The 19,050-nt window shown below is 45.1% G+C and overlaps 1 protein-coding gene across 5 annotated transcripts in view; it reads left to right on the top strand.

Moving 5' to 3' along the window:
• NEK1 (NIMA related kinase 1) overlaps window positions 1-19,050 on the top strand; it is an 800,483-nt gene that overhangs the window by 441,985 nt on the left and 339,448 nt on the right. For 3 of the 5 annotated variants that reach the window (XM_069244156.1, XM_069244183.1, XM_069244165.1), the window contains 2 exons: window positions 9,659-9,724; window positions 9,820-10,054. In XM_069244156.1, the coding sequence (XP_069100257.1) occupies window positions 9,659-9,724; window positions 9,820-10,054 (301 nt within the window). The remainder of the gene's footprint in view (window positions 1-9,658; window positions 9,725-9,819; window positions 10,055-19,050) is intronic. The other 2 variants (XM_069244192.1, XM_069244176.1) reach the window with 1 other exon arrangement.

Genomic DNA, 19,050 nt, shown 5'->3' with positions numbered 1-19,050 from the left:
GGTGAACCTAAAAGCCATCCGAGACTGTGAAGTAAAGCTGTGTGTCACCAAACACCAAAAGAAGTCATGGACCTCGCTTAAGTCCCACTCCAAGTTGAGGTTGACTCATTACCAGTCTTGAGGTTGCGTGCATGACAGGTTTTCTTTCCAGCAAATTGAATTCTAAGGAGACACATAAAAAGTTGAAGCAGGACTTGTCCCATCTCTGCACTCTCTGTCCAAACAGAAGTTTGAGTGAGCGACAAGGTGCCCATTGATCTCTCTTCCGATCGTGGAGCCAATTCCTCAACTAGTGCTGGTTCATCACAAATGTCCTGGGCCATCAGTGACTCTGCAGTATATTGAGTCTTTTAAGGTGGTTATGCTGCTTATTTCTGACACTTTTCCTGCTCCCTTTGGTACTCTTAGGGCCTCAAGGATCCGTAGGAGCCTCCAGTCATGTTACCTTTGGTATATCCATCCTCAGTGCTATTCCCACACCTCAAATCTGTCTCAGGTTTTACACCGACTCTAGTGCTGGCGTACAGTCTGGCTCCAAGATCCAGGATCTGCAACAGTTCCTTCTCCACCAACACCGGTCCCGTCACCGGTGTCCAATCTTGAGCCAAATTGTCTTTGACCCTGACTGAGGTTGCATCTTGACTCCATACTCTAGCGCATCTAGTCTCCACACTCTATTTCAGGCAAAACACTTTCTCTTCTACAGGGTCTTCCTCAGATGCTTCTTCACCTTTTTGGCACATATTCTGATCAACCTGATAAAAATGCGGGAGATGCTGGGGATGATTTATCATGATTCTATGATGATAATGATAACTGTATGGATTTGCAGTAGACTGAATACCTCCCTTAACACAGGGCTGGTTTCGCCCGTTGAATCCCCAACGGAGGAGATTGCATCATGTGCTGTAGAGATAAGATATACAGCTGAGATCCTGGAACTGCAGCTACCTTCAGTTGACATCAAGCCAGATGTCCTTAGCGAGGTTGTGCACCCAGGGGCAAGCCTCTTCTAAGCCCTTACTTCCATTTAATGAACCACTGACTGACACCCTGACCATCATCTATACGAAGACTTGCTCTTGTCCATTGGTGAACAAGTAGATGGCCAGGCCCCATACACCGGTGCCGAGTGATCCAGACTTTCTTCCGTAGCACCCAAATCCTTAAGAGTTGGGTGGTCTAAACTTCTACTAACAAAGTCAACCCTAATGTACTCCCCAAGACTCTTCCAGACAGGGAGTGTAAAAGGATTGAGGCATTGTTGAAGCAGATGTTCTCCTTGGCTTAAACCATTCAGGATCACTGGCATGCAGTTAAATATGTCATTAGGGCTGGCCTAGACACTATAGACTGCTTGGGATGTGCTGTGAGCACTAGTGTGTTGTTCTGCCTCCACATGTGGATGTGAATCACTGGCTTTTCTGTGGACATGTATGCATCAGTAATGGATATGTCTTTTGATGGGTTCTTGCTTATTAATGAAACAATGATTCTGCCCTCGAACGCTTTAAAGCAAGCAGAGCCAGGGCATTTTTCTTTGGGTCTCTCAGCCTTTGGCTAACCGTTTCCTCAGCTTCCCTGACCTATCTGAGGTGACTCCGGAGGCCTGCCACACAAACACCGCCAGGACTCGCTACCACCGCAGCAGTCACCCCTGTCCTTTTATGGTTGTAGACTGAGATCGAACACACCTCATGTAGGTCACTAAGGACACGGTTCCACCCATCCCTCCACCCTGCGGCATCAGCCACCAAGACACTTTCATTTGCACTTAGCGGCACTCTATGGGAAGCAGGATGAGGCATTTTCTTCCAGGGTGAAGACCATTGCATCTGCCAGATAGGCCTTCCTGATCATCCAGCAGGGCTGTGCCCTGCCATTTCTTTACAACCCACCTTAACTTCCTCCCACATATAACAGACTTTCAGAGAAGAACCTGTCCATTTCGCTGCAAGAGGTGTATGCTGTACTGGCCTAAGGTGCCATTGAGAGGATTCTGGCCTTGGAAGTAGAGATGAATTGTTACGCCTACAATTTTTTTGTGCCCAAGAAGGATGGAGTCCGTGGCCCTATTTCTGTAATTCACCTCTAAATGCATTTCTATGGAAGGACAAATTGAGAATGCTTACACGACTCAGGCTCTGTCTGCAGTGGATCTGTGGGAACGGGACAATTGCTTTGGACCTGCAGAATGCATACTTATATCTGCCCTTCCTGTTGTCTTAACAGATGTTACCTGTAATCCATGATCATCCAGAAGCATTTTCAGTTTGCTGTGCTCCTCCTCAGTTTTAACAGCGCCACTCCGGTGTGCACGAAAGTGATTGCCCTGGTCTCTACCTATCTTTGAGGGATAGAAATACTGTTTTCTACTATCAGGATAAATAGCTGTTGAAGGCATGTTTCTACGTGTTTAGTAGGACTGTGTATATGTCAACAAGAACTTTTCAATATAGAGACATAGTCCATATATTTGATTAGTAAATGTCAGTTTGTTTTGACTAACTCACAGTTCCACATCCACTCCCCCTACCTGACCAGGGTAACAGGTGTTATTGGTAACTTCAAACATGCCCACTCTGATTCCCAAGGAAGTTGTGGAAACCGATCTAACCCTTTCATTTGTTACTCTTGCATGCCCAAAGTATACACAGGAAAGATACATTTTACATTTAAAAAGTGTATTTTCAAAAAATATATTGAAATGATTGTACTCTTGCAAGCAAACAGGGGCTATGATTATTAGACAGATGAGACACATCACTGTGATGAGCATTATTAAAATGGTGAAAAATAGAAACAATTCAACCATGTTGTTACCAATGTTACTCTACTCCTGTCAGTCTCTCGCACCTATACTAAAGAGAGCATAGCTGGAGTATCCTCTACCAGATCAATTGAGATAGTCTAACCCCTATGCTTTGGTCTTATGTGTCAAGAAGCCGCCCTAAGTGCACAGGCTATATTTCCTCACAGAATGAAGGTCGGAGTCAACAGGGCTGCATCTCAATCACATTGGTTCCACGATAATCCCAGCTTGAAGTGCTCCTCTCACCGAGCCTAGCATGGATGCTGTTTGTACAATAAAATACTGTCCTTATTGCACTGTGACAGAGGTGCAGAACAGCTTCTTTGGTTTGTCTAGCATAAACGGGTTGTCACCGATGAGCACAGAAAGAGAAAACCAGGGCATTGTGTGCTGATTTTACAATCCTGGGGCTAAATCTGCAGACTACAGGGCCACAAGGTCTACAAAGAATAAATGTGTATGCAGCACATTCTTGTGTTAGTGGAAAATATGTAAATAGTCACCATCAGAAGATGTCAGGATAAAATAGGGGGGCTCAGCACAGTCAGCCATAGACCACCTTCAGATGACAGCGAACATTCTGACAGTGTTGGAGTTGTTGATCAACCAGCCTTTTCAGAGGCTTCCCTTTATCGGATTCTTTGTGGACATGGTGCGTTTCAGGGCCTTTCCTCCGTCCTAACGAATCTGGCATTCAGGCTTTGATCAAAATGTTTTAGTCTTGCCTCATGCATCTTGCTTGTCCACTTTGCCAAGTGGCATATGCAGACTCAGCAGTGGGATCTGAAGCCTCAGTGGGCACCCAGAAAACCTGTCTGGATGTTATCCAGGTTTTCAAGGAGACTGCACGAGATTTGCAGTAGTCGCTACTAGCCTGCAACCTGACCAGCGGCATACCCCTTTATCTTCCCCACCAGAGGCTGGCAGTGGTAACAAATGCATCCTTGAAGGGCTGGGGAGATCATCTGGGAGAGATGGAGATTAGAGGACTCCACATAAATCCTTTGGAATTGCATGAAGTTTGTAGGCTCTCACTAACAACACCACTGCCATGTGGTACTGCAACATTCAGGGCTGTGTGGGCTCCTGTGTCAAGAGGGTGTTCCAGGAAGCACTACTGCTTTGAAAAGCAGCTTAGATGAAAAGGGAATTTCACCCAAAGCTTTTTGATCTGAGCCACTTCACAGACCCTCCTGCTTGGGGACGCACTGCTTTGGTATCTATTCGAAAGGTAAGAAATCTGCAGTTTAGCCAAGAGGTGCTGCAGCTCTGGGTGGAACGTCAAGGCATCTCCCTGATAAGCAACCACCAGCCCGACCTTTGAATGCCAGGTTGGACAAGCTCAGTTTGCTACACCCGGCAGATAACGAATGGTGGTTGCATGCTGAGGTGGTTACAGGATGTCTTTCCACAGTGGGGAGAGCCTTGGCTAGATCGTTGTGCTTCTATTGAGAATGTGCGGTTTCAAACTGTCTGTTGGAGTTCCCAAGAAGGCCGCTTTTAAGAGGTGCATTCAGGCTGGATTGACAAACAGGACACCTGTACGCCTTTCACCACTGCCTCTCCTGTCCTGATTCTGAAGAAAATCAGGAATGTCTGAGCCCAAATCACCCTAGTGGTTCCGTATTGGGCCTGAAAAGTGTGGCCCAACGTTTGGAAATTAGTTTTTTGTCCTGCGATCAGGCGGATCTCTTGTCTCAGCAGCAGGGAAAGATTCTGCAAAGCTGGAAAGTCTTTAGAGTGGCAGCAGTTGACTATGTTCAGTCTCCTTCCTGGGGTTCTGGATGTCATCCTCGCCCCCAGGCTTCCCTCTACAAAATCCATTAATCAGGGACGTGGGACAAAATTGTGCCCTTTATTCAGACTCCATACAAACCAAACTGCTAGATGCTTGTTTTATATTTGGCCCAGCCAGTTCTTGTAGTTAGCACCATTAAAAGTTATTTTTATACCTCTTTGGCCTTTTTGGTCTTTTTGCACGTGGATTAGTAATGTATTGTAACGCTTTTACAATCCAAAGTTTTTGCAGCATTGGTGTCGACGTGCAGAGAAGTAAGTGTCAAATGATAACCTATTTCCTGTATGAAATTTAAATGACCGCAATGGAAATCAATAAACCTTGCGAGCTCTGAAATAATAGGTGTCTCCAAAGATTTTATCTGATAGAGACTTCTAGTTGCAGATTCCTTACCTTAGAATTTCCTCCAGACGTCAGACTGGATCCAGAGATTTTTCTTCGAGCAATACCTTTGCGTGTCGGCAGGTGGCGTCAGTCGACTCCGCAGGCGTTGTTGGCATTGTGGTCGCCGTGATGACGTCGGGAGTAGTATACAGACGCCACCCTCGCACAGTGACATCAGTTCTTTTCTTTCCGCACCACGCGCTGAGCCGGAGAAGAGCTACCCTGACTATTTGTGGGCAGAATTTGACCGTTTTGTTGACTTTTTTTCTGTGAAGCTTTGGTGCGTCGAGGATGTCCCCAAAGCCTGGGTTCAAGCCATGTGAGGACTGTCATCGGACGATGTCGGTGACAGATCCTTATCGGGTTTGTCTGTGGTGTCTTGAGCGCGACCAGGACCTGAAATTGTGCTCCGAGTGCCGGGCCATGCACCCGAAGGCTTTGAGGGAGCGGTCCCTAAAGCTAATGGTGGCCTGGCACTCGACTCCGCGTGGGTCCCGGTCTCGCTCGAGAGGAAGGTCTCGAGATCGGTCACGGAGTCATCACCACTCATCTTCTTATATATCCTCGGATCAAGGTAAGAAGAAGAAGAAATCGAAGAAGTCCATTGTTCTCCGACTTCGACCCGTCGCTTGGCCGACGCGACGCGCGTCCACACACAAGGCCTCCGTCCTCTGACCCTGTGTCTGGGTCGGCTCTGCTCTGCGCTTCCCCGGGTTTCCTGGAGCCAAAGCGACCCCCGCCCAGCTTAAAGAGTTTTATGAGGCCATGCGCCTCATATATGGGCTGTCTGACCCCGATTCAGTGCCTTCAGGCCCAAGGGGTTCGGCTGAGGGGCCTTTGGGTTCCGCGCCGGCAGCTTCAGCTCCGGCCCCTGAGGTCACCTCCAGATCAGTGCGCGGATCTGCACTGGCGCCGGTCGCACCCTTGAGACCTTCCCCGTCGGCGGGTCGATTATCGGCGCTCCCGACATCGGTGGTGCCCACTATCGACATCGACCTGATCCTTATCCCTGACGACTCTGAGTTGGAGCGGCGTCGGCCGCCGCCGCCTTTTACTTAGATGGGGCTTATTCGCCTCAGGTCAGATTCGGACCCTTTTTCTTATGGGTACGAATATGGGGAGGGATTGGTGGGGTCACTGGACCCTTATGAATATCAGGATGACCCTGCTATGGACTGTGCTTAGGAATTGGGCGAGAAGCTAGTGGTCTGGATACTTCTCCTGATGCTGGCATGCTGTCTCCTCCTACTGTGGCTACGGCGGAGGGAGCAACGTATGGTATGGGGATCAGTAGGGCAGTTGAGGTCCTTGGTCTCGAGCTTCCCACTGTTGAGGTCAGGTCTAATCTCCTGACGGAGGTGCTTCAGCCTGGGTCTTCTACTTCAGAACCCCTTTTGCTGTTTAATGAGGCCCTCACCGATGTCCTTTTGGGTACATGATCCAAACCCAATACAGGGGCCCCTGTGAATAGGACTATCACACGCTACCATCGGCCCACTCCGAACGACCCTAAATTCCTGACCCAACACCCTACGCCTGAGAGTCTTGTTATCCAGACTTCTCTTCTTCAGGCACATTCCCTTCCGCACCCCCTGATAAGAAATCCAAAAGGCTGGAACAGTTTGGCAAGAAGTTGTTTTCTTCCTCCAGTCTCGTGCTGCGGTCTGTGAACACTGCATGCAACTTGGGCCGCTATCCCCACTCTTTGTGGGATACGGTTGCGCAAGCCCTGCCGCAGATACCAGAGGAGGCCCGTATTACCGTCTCCCAAGCTGTGACCGATGGGAGAGATGCAGCCAAGTTCCCAATCTTTTGTGGGCTGGACACAACCGGCAGATCGGTTGCTACAACGGTGGCCTTAAGACATCACGCCTGGTTACACACTTCTGGTTTTTTTTTGGGGGATGTCCAACAGTCACTCGTGGACATGCCCTTTGATGGCTCTCATCTCTTCGGGGACAAAGCAGGCTCGGTCTTGGAGAGATTCAAGGATTCCCGGGCTCGGGCCCTCGGTCTTTCCTCTGCCCCTCGTCCACCACAGTCTGCTTTTCGCCCCTATTGTGGACACGGAAGGGGCTCCCTGTCACATCCTCCACCCAGCCACCGTGCCTCGCACACTGTTCAGCCTATGCGTGGCAGGGGACACGGAATCCCACGTGGCTGTGGGACAGTGAACCAGGGGTCTGCCCAGTCCACCTCTACTCCCGCTGCAGCCTCCAAACCCTCCTAGTCCGTCCCCACACTCCCATCCAGTTGGTGGCAGGATACGCCATCACCTGCCCCACTGGGAAAATATCACCACAGACAGGTGGGTTTTGCAGATCGTTCGAAAGGGCTACTCCCTCCCTTTTGAATCTGCTCCACCACCCATGCCACCATCCTTCAATCACCTTTCAGAGGATCATTTGGTGCTTCTCTGCCAGGAAGTCGCAACCCTCTTGGCCAAGGGAGCTATAGAAAAGGTCCCTGTGCCAGAAGTAGGTTGTGGTTGTTATTCCCGCTACTTTCTGATACCAAAAAGGACAGGGGCTTACGTCCTATCCTAGACCTTCGGGACCTAAAATACTTCCTCAAGAAGGAGAAATTCTGAGAGCTCACCCTGGCTCAGGTTCTGTCTGCCTTAGACCCAGGAGACTGGATGGTAGCGTTGGACTTGCAGGACGCTTATTTCCCCATCCCCTTCCTGCCTGCCCACAGACGTTACCAACGATTCGTGGTAGGTCACGAGCACTTTCAGCTTACCGTGCTCCCCTTCGGCCCTACCAGCGCCCCCTCGGGTGTTCACAAAAGTGATGGCGGTGGTTGCAGCTCATCTACGCAGGTTAGGGGTCTCAGTCTTCTCCTACCTTGACGACTGGCTGTTGAAGGCAGATTCGTCCCTGAAAGTCGTCTCCCACCTTCAGACTACGGCGAGCCTCCTGCACGTGTTGGGGTTCACTATAAACATGCCGAAGTCAAACCTGACTCACTCTCAGTCGCTCCCTTTCATCAGAGCGTGGTATCCAGAGCTTTTGAGCATGTCCATTGATCCTCCACTCAGACTGCCTCTCCGGGCGGATCTTCTGTCGCAGCAACAGGGGACGGTTCTTCACCCGAACCTGTCCAACCTCTGCCTTCATGCGTAGAGATTGAGCAGCACCAGTTGACGGCTTTTGCCCCTCCACCCGAAGTTTGCAATGTTATCTTGGCAGCCAGGCGTCCATCAACCAAAACTGTATACGCCTGTCATTGGAATACATTTGTGGCATGGTGTACCAACAAATCTGTTGATCCCCTTTCTGCCCCTCTATCCAAGGTTTTTCTGTTCATTCTTTCTTTGGCCCAGCAGGGCTCTGCTTTGGGCACCCTTAAAGGGTATTTATCTGCCATTTCAGCCTTTCTTAGGCTACCTGATCAGAGCCTCACTCTTTAAATCTCCTATTGTGAGTAGCTCACCCATTTGTTTCCTCCCACTCCATTTATCATGCCTCAGTGGGACCTTAATCTTGTACTTACTTACTTACTTGATGTGTACCCCCTTTGAGCCAATGCAGAATTGCCCCTTGCGGCTCCTCACTTTCAAAACTATCTTTCTGGTCGCTATCACCTCTGCTTGCAGGGTGAGTGAGCTTCAGGCCCTTTCCTCAAAACCTCCATACTCGTCTCTGCATCCTGAAAAAGTCGTATTGCGCATTAGGGCTTCCCTCCTTCCTAAGGTGGTTACACCCTTTCATGTAGGCCAGTCCATCACTCTGCCTACTTTCTACGCACCCCCACATCTTTCCCATGAGGAGGAGAGACTCCACCAACTGGACCCAAAAAGAGCGTTGGTGTTCTACCTTGATCGTACTAAAGATTTCTGGGTGGACGATCAACTCTTCGTTGGGTATGTGGGTGCGAAAAAAGGGAAGGCAGTGCAAAAGCGTACCATCTCTCGATGGGTGCTTCTTTGCTTCAAAATGTGCTATGCTTTGGCCAAAAAGCAACCTCCTGAATGCTTGCATGCTCATTCCAACAGACCAACTGCTGCTTTCCACTGCGTTAGCATGTGGAGTTCCTGTCCTGGATATCTGCCAGGCAGCTACGTTGGGCGTCCCTGCACACGTTTGCTAAGCACTACTGCCTGGACAGTCAGGTCCGTCGGGATGGCTATTTTGGTCATTCTGTCTTGCAGGACTTCGTAGTATGATCTTGGTTCGCAACCCACCACAGAGGATGGCATTGCTTGGGTATCTATTCTAAGGCTAGGAATCTGCAACTAGAAGTCTCTATCAGATGTACAAGTTACTTATCTTCGGTAACCAAATATCTGATAGAGACATATTCTAGTTGCAGATTGTAATGTGGCATGTTATTACTGTCAGACATAAAAAAAAAATCTGTGAAGTTGCATAGCTGACGTAATGTATTCTCCCAGCCTTCTATCACTCTGTCTAATTTTTTGTATCCATTTCAGTAAGATTTGAAAAAGTTGGATTAATTTCAGAGGGGGTTGTGGTATTTGTATTCAGTTTAGGTTGGCTCAGTTGTGTCTATTTCATTGTAATTTGGCACCACAATGTAAAATTCTCAAAAATTGTTACATTTTTCCAGTGAAGTCCATGAAGTTATTAAGTGTGTTTTTTTATTACTTCTGACTATTATTTCTCTTTTCTTGTGTCTTCTCCTTTGGTTTTGGATAAAAGGATTCCCTTGTAAAAGCAACTGATGGAATCCATGAGGAATCTAAAAAGCCAGACATTTCTGTACAAGTAAGCATTTTTCACTTTTAGCAGTGTTTGGTCACAATTACACTTACATATTCACTTGTATTTGAACATTCATTTTATATTTGACTCTGTTTTAGAATGAGAAAAAGGAAATATTGCGCCGTTTGAATCAGAACCTAAAAGCTCAGGACAATGACAAAAATGACACGCAGCAGGAGAAAGAAAATTGTGATGTTCCACCTGCAAGAAAAGCGGAGCAGCAGGAAGAACAACCCATTTCAGCAGTAAATCGTAAGAAGTGGGAAGGTGGTGTAGCTCCTGTCATTCCGTTAGACCAGCTTACTCTGGAAGAAACATTGATTGACACAGGAGGTATGTTAACAATGGTTATTAGTGGTTTTAATTTTAAAGTTCTTATTGCCTTTTTTTTTTTTTTTTAATGTCGGAATAATGACACTGACATTTAATGCAATAACAGATGAACACATTTCCCCTATATACCTTTAATTTTATGATAGAGTATAACTTAGACCAATCTACTGAAGTAACTTACAAAATCATTGTTTTGAGGCATAAATCTGTGCTGCGCACATCCTTTCACTCCAAGTTAGCTTTGAGGATGTACCTCTTCATTGCATCCCTACTTACTCCCCACTATCGTCCTTTCTCCCAGTACACACAAATGTAATGATTTTGTCATCAGCAGACCATATCTTTGTTGCAGTCAGTCATCTAAGGTTTGAAAATAACTGGGTGACAACATTGTCATTGTTTAATGAACCTATATTATATTCATACCTTGTGTGCGATCTGAGAGGCATCAAAGGAAGGGAAAGGCTTTTTCCTTTCCATTGATGTCTTTCTGAGCATTTCCGCAGCCTGATCGCATAGCAGTCAGGCTGCAGGAATGCCCACTAGACACCATGGAGTTTGTAAACAAACAAGGGGAGCGCCCCTTGGGCAAGGACCACTCTCCAACGGGGGGCATTTTTTTATTAGTCCTAGGGGGCAGATCGGCCTATTTTAATTAGGCCGAAGCTACTATGCACCATGGATCATTTCTTTAAAAACTTTGTTTTTTACAGGTGGGGCGCGACCCCTTAGGCAAGGGTCGCTCCCCTGGAGGCCAATATTTGTTTAGGACATTTCTGCCCCAAATAAATGGGGACAAAGTTGTGTTCTGCCCCATATCCACTCCTTGAGGGGTGTGAATTGGGGGGTGGGGAGGGGGGTGTGCAGAAAGCCTACTAGATGCCAGGGAATTAAAATAAAATAGTGGGTTTGTGGCTACGAACCAGTATGGGCATGGTTATGCCCCCACCCCAACTGAAGGGGGAAACAGTCTTTCAACCCTCCCCCTGCACACTAAAAGATCTTATCCCAATGCAAGCAAGAAGACATTTGATTATTTGGGGTTTTGATTTTACATTTGGGTCATGAGAGTTTGGCTAACTCTCAAAATCGTCCCACTTGGAATGGTGAGGGCTGCACTTTTTGGACTTTCGGACGCTGCCATCTAGAAAAATCTAGGAGACCTAGACACATCTGAAAAATGAACATCTGGGTGAGTCCAGGGTGGTGTGCTTCGCATGCACTCCTCACCAAGCATTGTTGCATCTATAGCGATAAAAATCCTGCCCCATTTGTCAAACTGCTCCTTTGGGCCCCTTTTGGTTCCCCCTCAATTTCAACATGTTTTTGGCTCTTCCTGGACACAGGCACTTGGCCCACCTACACAGGTTGAGGTATCATTTGTTTCGGGAGACCGAGGGGAATGTTAAGTGGTAAGGAATTTGTGCTGGTGTGGTAATCCCACACAGAAATGTGGGGAAAATGTGATTTTTTTTTAAAGCTAAATTTGAGGTTTGCTGAGGATTCTTGGTAAGTAAACACTGGAGAATCCACACAAGTCACACCTCCCTGGACTCCCTCAGGTGTCTGATTTTTAGAAATGTCTGGGTTTGGTAGGATTCCCTAGATGGCTGCTGAGCCCATGACCAAAAATGCAGGTGCCCCCTCCCTCCCTTTGCAAAATCAGGCAATTATGTAACTGATAATTGTGATGTGTCCACTTAGTGTTTCAGGGCATTTCCTGTTGCAGGCAGTGGGCCTACCCACAAAGGTGAGGTACCATTTTTATCGGGAGATGAGGGGGAATGCTGGGTAAAAGGAAGTTTGTGGCTCCCCTCAGATTTTAGAACTTTGCAGCACCGAAATTTGAGGGAAAGTAATTTTTTGCCAAATTTTAAGGTTTGCAAAGGATTCACGGTAACAGAACCCGGTGAGAGCGCCACAAGTTTACCCCATCCTGGGATCCCCTAGGTGTCTAGTTTAAAAAAAAATGTGCACGTTTGGTAGGTTTTCCTAGGTGCCGGCTGACCTATAGACCAAACTCCACAGCTAGGCACTTTCCAAAGAAACATGTCAGTTTTCAATGTAAACATTGGATGTGTCCATGTTGCGTTTTGGGGCATTTCCTCTCGCGGGCACTAGGCCTACCAACACAAGTGAGGTACCATTTTTATTGGGAGACTTGGGGGGAGGGGGGATGCTGGGTGGAAGGAAATTTGTGGCTCCTCTCAGATTCCAGAACTTTCTATCACCGAAATGTGAGGAATACATTTTGTTTTGCCAAAGTTTTTGCATTGGAAAGGATTCTGGGTAACAGAACCTGGTGAGAGCCCCACAAGTCACCCCATTCTGAATTCCCATAGGTGTCTAGTTTAAAAAAAATGAATAGCTCTGCTAGGTTTCCCTAGGTGCCGGCTGAGCTAGAGGCTAAAATCCACAGCTAGGCACTTTCCAAAAAACACATCAGATTTCAATGTAAAAATGTGATGTGTCCATGTTGCGTTTCCTGTTGTGGGCACTAGGCCTACCCACACAAGTGAGGTACCATTTTTACCGGGAGACTTGGAGGAACACAGAGTAGTAGTAGTGTTATTACCCCTTGTCTTTCTCTACATTTTTTCCTTCCAAATGTAAGACTGTGTAAAAAAGAAGTCTATTTCAGAAATGCCCTGTAATTCACATTTTAGTATGGAGATGTGCAGAATTACCACTGCACATCGGTGCTCCGGAATTCAGAGATGTGCAAATTACCACTGCTTCTCAACACCTTATCTTGTGGCCATTTTGGAATTACAAAGGTTTCCTTGATACCTATTTTTCACTCTTTATATTTCACCAAGTGAATTGCTGTATATCCAGTATACAGTGAAACCCCATTGCAAGGTGCAGCTCATTTATTGGCTCTGGGTACCTAGGGTTCTTGATGAACCTACAAGCCCTGAATATCCCCACAACCAGAAGAGCCCAGCAGACGTAACAGTATATTGCCTTCAAAAATCTGCCATAGATGGAAAAAGTTATAGAAGAAAACATGGACAGAAATGGCTCTTTTTTCACCTCAATTTCAATATTTTTTGTTTTTATTTAGCTGCTACTTTCTGTAGGAAAACCTTGAAGGATCTACACAAATGACCCCTTGCTGAATTCAGAATGTTGTCTACTTTTCAGAAATGTCTAGCTGTCCGGGATCCAGCATTAGTTTCACACCCATTTCTGTCACTAACTGGAAGGAGGCTGAAAGCACAAAAAATAGTTAAATTGGGGTATGACCCAGTAAAATGCCAAAAATTGCGTAGAAAATAATTGCTTTCTGTTTAAATCTGGCTGTTCCTGAAAGCTGGGAATATGGTGATTATAGCACCGCAAACCCTTTGTTGGTGCCATTTTCATGGAAAAAACACATGCTTTCTTCTTCTGCAGCACTTTTTTCCCAATTTTATTTTTAAAAATCGAAATTTTAGCTGTGTTTTGACTAATTTCTCGGTCTCCTCCAGGGGAACCCACAAACTCTGGGTACCCCTAGAATCCTTAGGGTGTTGGAAAAAAGGACACAAATTTGACGTGGGTAGCTTATGCGGACAAGAAGTTTAGAGGGCCTAAGCGCAAACTACCCCAAATAGCCAAAAAAAGGCTTGACAGCTGAGCGGAAAAAGGCCTGGCAGCGAAAGGGTTAAACAACTACCAATATTTTCAAGCCCAACATAAAAATATTTTCTCTAATTTTGATAGGCTAGTTTTGATTTAATAAGTGAAATGGAAGTGAGCGCTGTTGTGGTTGTTCTGTGCTTTTAGTCCTCTCACATCTCTCCTTCAGGTCCTTTCTCTTTCATGTCATGTAGTGCCAAATGGATTTCATGACTGGGGTCACTGTATGTCGTAAAGAAGTTATCAGCCATCTAGGACATATAAGAACTTTAGTAATGAGAATTGTGTTGTGGCACTTTCACACTTCTGTTGTGAGGATAGAGTGGCTAGTCTGAGTGTTGTGAAAAGTAACTTACTCATGCAAAACTCCTTTTTAACGCAGTTTCAGATATTAGAAGTGCCTGATATAAGCAAATGGCGTACATTTGAATAGCCACATTGTATCCATAATTGGAGACTCACCATTGAGAGAGCATTAAGTTCCCATTACTATGGTCTCACATATATTTTTTTAATCATATGGGAGGTTTCCTACTAATTGTGAGTAAATCCAATATAAATATAAGCAACCTTATGGTAGCAGACATTTGGAACACACAAGGAACTCTCATTCTTTGAAGACCATAGTCATTTTATGAAGTCTTGTTTGCCCCATACAACGATTAATGTATTCTTCCACCTCACTTTGGTGTGCCTGATCTTTATTTTCCAGCTGCTACCTATTTGATTGCAATTGTCCTTTTACCGTCCCCATGATTGAATACTACAGGGGTGTTTATTTTACTAAACCCACCAACATAGTTACCAGTTAGAACAGTAGCATATGGTCTGCCCCATCATTGACCTAAAATGTCCCATGAAGAAAGAATGGTCATCAGAACAGTTCCATGTACATATAGCCTTCATGGCTGTTAATCTGATTATTTTGCAGAACATACACCCTTACAGTCAGCCAGGCACTGAAGTTGAACTTCCCACAGATGATGGTCTGGTGTGATGCAACAGTTTATTTTTTAAGCTCCTGGTAGCAGAACCTCCCCTACAACTACAGCCTTCCCTGACTCTGCAAAGTCTATCAGAGTTTGAAAAGTAATCCCTATGCAAAGCTTTCACACTCAGAGAGCTAACATAGCAAAGTATGTAAAGATCAGTGTCTGTTTCTCCTGCTGTTCCTTCGTACAACCCCCTTCGTCCGCCAGTTTTGTTGCTCTAAGTGGGACCAGTAAGCAGCAACAATGCTATATTAAAACAATGAAATAAAAAATGAAAGAAATTGAACTTTAGATAGTAGGCTTCCTGATACTGCAAGGTCAAGTGCAGTTTGTGTTCAAATAAGAAGTACCCGGCCCAGGCAATTCATCATAGATAGTGGTATAATATTTTGATATGAACTAAGCAAACCAGACCTCATTTTTCTTTAGGAGGGTTAACTATGCTTTTATACAGTCTCACATTTTGCTGTTTCTCATTTCATGTATTAAGTGCTGTACCCATGCCACTAGATTTTGCATAGTTTATCAGGAAGCCCGAAGCATTCCTGAAAAGTGCCAAAATCTCTCTCAAGGGGGGGGGGATAGAGGAGTCAGACTTGTTGAGAAATAAGAAGACGTTTACATATAGTGCTAACATACTCACGTGGGCCCACTTGTAAACCCTATAGATTTTGATTATTTTGTATGCTTTGAATAAAGGTTTCCATTGTGAGTGCAAATATCACCAGGGATAGGTGGCAGTCTTGAGGATATCTGACTTGCCAATTTAATGTTAAAAAACTGTCTGAATTGTTTTCTGATTTAAACAGTTTCCTGTTACGAGTGAAATATTTCCTTCAAACAAGGATAGCTTGTATTTGTGCCAACCCCTGATGCGATCTACTTTACTTTAATGTGTACATGTTGAGTAAGCAGCTATATTTCTCAGGTGAATGATGATGTAATTTGCCATGCTTACCTTGCACCTAGGTCACTTAACTTGACACAACGGTATTCACTTAGATTCTGACTAATAGATCAGCATCACTTACTTGCCAGGATGAGCCTGAGGTCAGAATGTCAAACTTTCTGGAGCCCTTGTTGTGAGAATATGCCCCTTTGTGTCTGACCACCCCATTTTTTGCTCAATTTTATTGCTTATTTTTAGACTCAACACTGGGACAATGTTATCAAGTACCCAGTGTATGTGCCCTGACCCTTAACACGTAGAAATCCGCTAATCCCTCATTGGCTTATTTAACTTTCAAATACGGCTATAGTATATGGTGCAGAAAATACACCTATGGCATAGAAAGTTAAATGTCACTTCTGGAATGCAAAACCTATTGTGCACTAGAGTGACAAGAAAACGTGGCTGGAGGCGTAACATTGTAGCCTGACTGCTCTAGTTTAAACCTGCAGCCCGACTTGTCGAAATAACCCTTTTGAAAGGGGAGAATCTTTCCTTTTAAATATTAATAAGTCAACCCTTTATGTAAGCTTTGTAGCCCTAAGATGGTAAGGTGCAAGGCAATTAGAAATGGGACACATAGAAATGTAATGTTACCATGTCCATGCAGTAACAAGCCCCCAAAGGCTGTTTTCACTGTGAAAGGTTCTGCCTATCCTGTGAGAAATCTAGAGTACTACAGATTACAATATTAATCCTGTATTGCAGGTTTGGGGGCAGCTAGTAATTCAACTGCTTCTTTTAATATATATTAGCTCTCCAGCAGTTATCAATCAAGTTCTTGAACTTAATGAGGTACAAAACTGCTCCCAGACCAGGGGCAGTTGCCTGGGAGTGGGGAGGTGTGTTTTCCCCTCCTGGCAGGAAGACCAGATGGGGCAGGCCCAGAAAGTTAGTTAACTTCAAAGGGCCCTACCCTGTCATAAGTAAATGTCAGGTTGACTCCCTGTAAAGGGCCTAGCCTTTGTCCCTTTGGTCAGGCTGGCACCAAACCCAGTGGAAGGAAAGCTACCCATAGAATAATTGTTGAGTGGCTTTGGGGGATGGGGCTGCTCATTACCCTGGCCACACATCTGGGCAGGTACATAGACTCCGTAAAATGAGAGAAGGGTTTCCACATCTTGGATTTTGAAAATAAGATGCACAGTGTTTTTTTTTTTTTTTAACTATGGCAGATAAGGACTGATGCAGGCGGGGTTGCCACAGGGAACATTTACTTTGTTAGTTAGGGATGAGAAAGATATCACCCCCCTCCACTAGCTGGTGTGAGAATTAAATATAGCACCCAAAGGAGCCATCCTTAGAATTCTTTCTGCACCCATGGAAGAACAGAAGAAGGACTTCACCTACTGTTTGAGACGTGTGAGGACACCTGAAGGGCTGGATTTGCAGTTGGTTGACTTACTGTGTGGCTACAGGGACACAACAAGCTGCAAGAGGACCTTTTCTTGAAGTGCCCAGTAGACCAGTAGCAGCTGGACCTGGACTAGACCCTGACATTGGCCTCTGCCTCACTCTCAGAGAGTCTCTAAGTGCCTCTCCTGAAGTCCTGGAAATTTAGAGTTATATTTCTGTGTTTGTTGGTGCACCAAAAAGTTTGGAAACTTTTGAAAACTTTTCCTACAGAGCTTCCACAGGACCTGCTGGAAAACCAATTCAACATACAGTTCTATGGTGTCTGATTCAATTCCAGCTTCATCCCATGGAGACACTTCTGCACCTGACTTTGAAGGTTTTCAGCAAGAGATCTCCAAAACTCCAGAACACCTGTGGGATCAACCTGCTTCAGATATCTGACCATCTGTTCCACTGCAGCAGCTACATTATCAGCTGTGCTTCTGTCCTGCTCAACAGGACAACAATGAGCTTTATTTGACTTAAATGTTTTTTCTTCTCTGTAGATGTTGGTGTGTCAGTTTAGTACTTTTGCTCAGATCATTTAATCTGTGTAGCACCTTTGCTTATAGAAAGAAATATGTTTGAATGTGCGATGCAGTGATGATTTCATTCAGCAATTAATAGAAATATAAATAGATCAGGTATGATAAGCATGTATTGCCTGGTAAAACACCTTATTTATGGGATCTTTTTCTGTCAGCTTGACATTTTCAGGATGTCAGTTGACCATGATATTTTTGTTAAAAGTATGGAAAACCCTCTCCAGTACTTAATTATTTTGATTTCCCTGAGGACTCGTTGAAGAGCTCGTAATTATTGTGATATTCCACTGGTCATCCGAGTTGAGTGTGCCTTCTTAAGAGGAAGTTACATGACCGATTCCTTCACAAGATGACCGGGTTGAAACACTCATCTCGGGTGACCAGTAGAGTATTACACTGGTCCCTTCATTGGACCATATGTATACAGAACAAAATACTTGTCCATTTTTGTTGGCAATTCCACAGTTCCCACAAAGTCCCTTGGTATTCCATCAACATGGGTCACTGTACTGCTGAATAGCTTAAAATGAATCTTATTTTGCCCACTCAGTTCTTGATTCATTTTTATTAAAGACTGCTTTAGGAATTTAGGACTAGGAACTCTCCAAATCAATTAACTCATCCACTGCCTTGAAGTGAGGCATCATACATTTGTTCTCTGTATTCAAGTTCATACAGAAAGTGGGAACTGACATGGATGGTAGTAATCATTTCTGTGATTTGCCTGGCTGATTATGATTATGGAGCACTTAAATTAAGGGTACCCCTAAATCGTTTCCCGAGGTTTTATATCCGGCACATCATCATTTGAGTGGCTCCTCTAGGAGATGTTATTTCAATTCAGTAATGAATTCTCAGGATTTTCTCAGTCTTAATTTTCCAGTGTAATCGACCTCTTTAGAACTTCTGAAAATGTGGGTAAACTATCAATTTCATTTGAGGTTGAATTTTTTCTGCTGCTTATATTATTAGCAGATACCCATATATTTGTTCCTCCAAGGGAAGACTGTTTCATTTGCTGCAATTTGTATTGAGGGAATCTTTTCTTGACTTTTCTACACTATCTCATCAGGATTGATGGATCCATTTAACCCTCCCACAGCTGGTTATCAGTTTCCCAGCTCTTGTGAAGGAGGTTGTCAATAATTTAATCTTTTTGGGGGATTGTGGAGTCCAGCCAGGATTATATGTTGCTCATGATTGTCATACCCTGTTTCACTTGTATATTAGAGTTAGGTCATGTTTATTCAAGATGTTTATCTGCAACCTCACATCTCAAGACCTCTGAATTTCCCTAGGCATCAGACTGGATCTGGAAGATTTTTCATGAGCAGTACTGAGCAGCACCAGAAGGTGGCTTTGTTCTCTCTCCATGTGTCCGTCAGTACTGTCTGTGCCGGAAGTGTCGCCTGTGGCACTTATATAGGTGCCACCGAGGGTCACTGACATAATTTATTTTCTGTCTGCTCCAGGCAGCACAGATCCGAAGAA

This window comes from Pleurodeles waltl, chromosome 1_2 (genome assembly GCF_031143425.1).
Source record: "Pleurodeles waltl isolate 20211129_DDA chromosome 1_2, aPleWal1.hap1.20221129, whole genome shotgun sequence".
Taxonomy (NCBI): Eukaryota; Metazoa; Chordata; class Amphibia; order Caudata; family Salamandridae; genus Pleurodeles; species Pleurodeles waltl.
The sequence above is the reverse complement of the archived record's forward strand: the minus strand, read 5'-3'. Positions and strand labels throughout refer to the sequence as shown.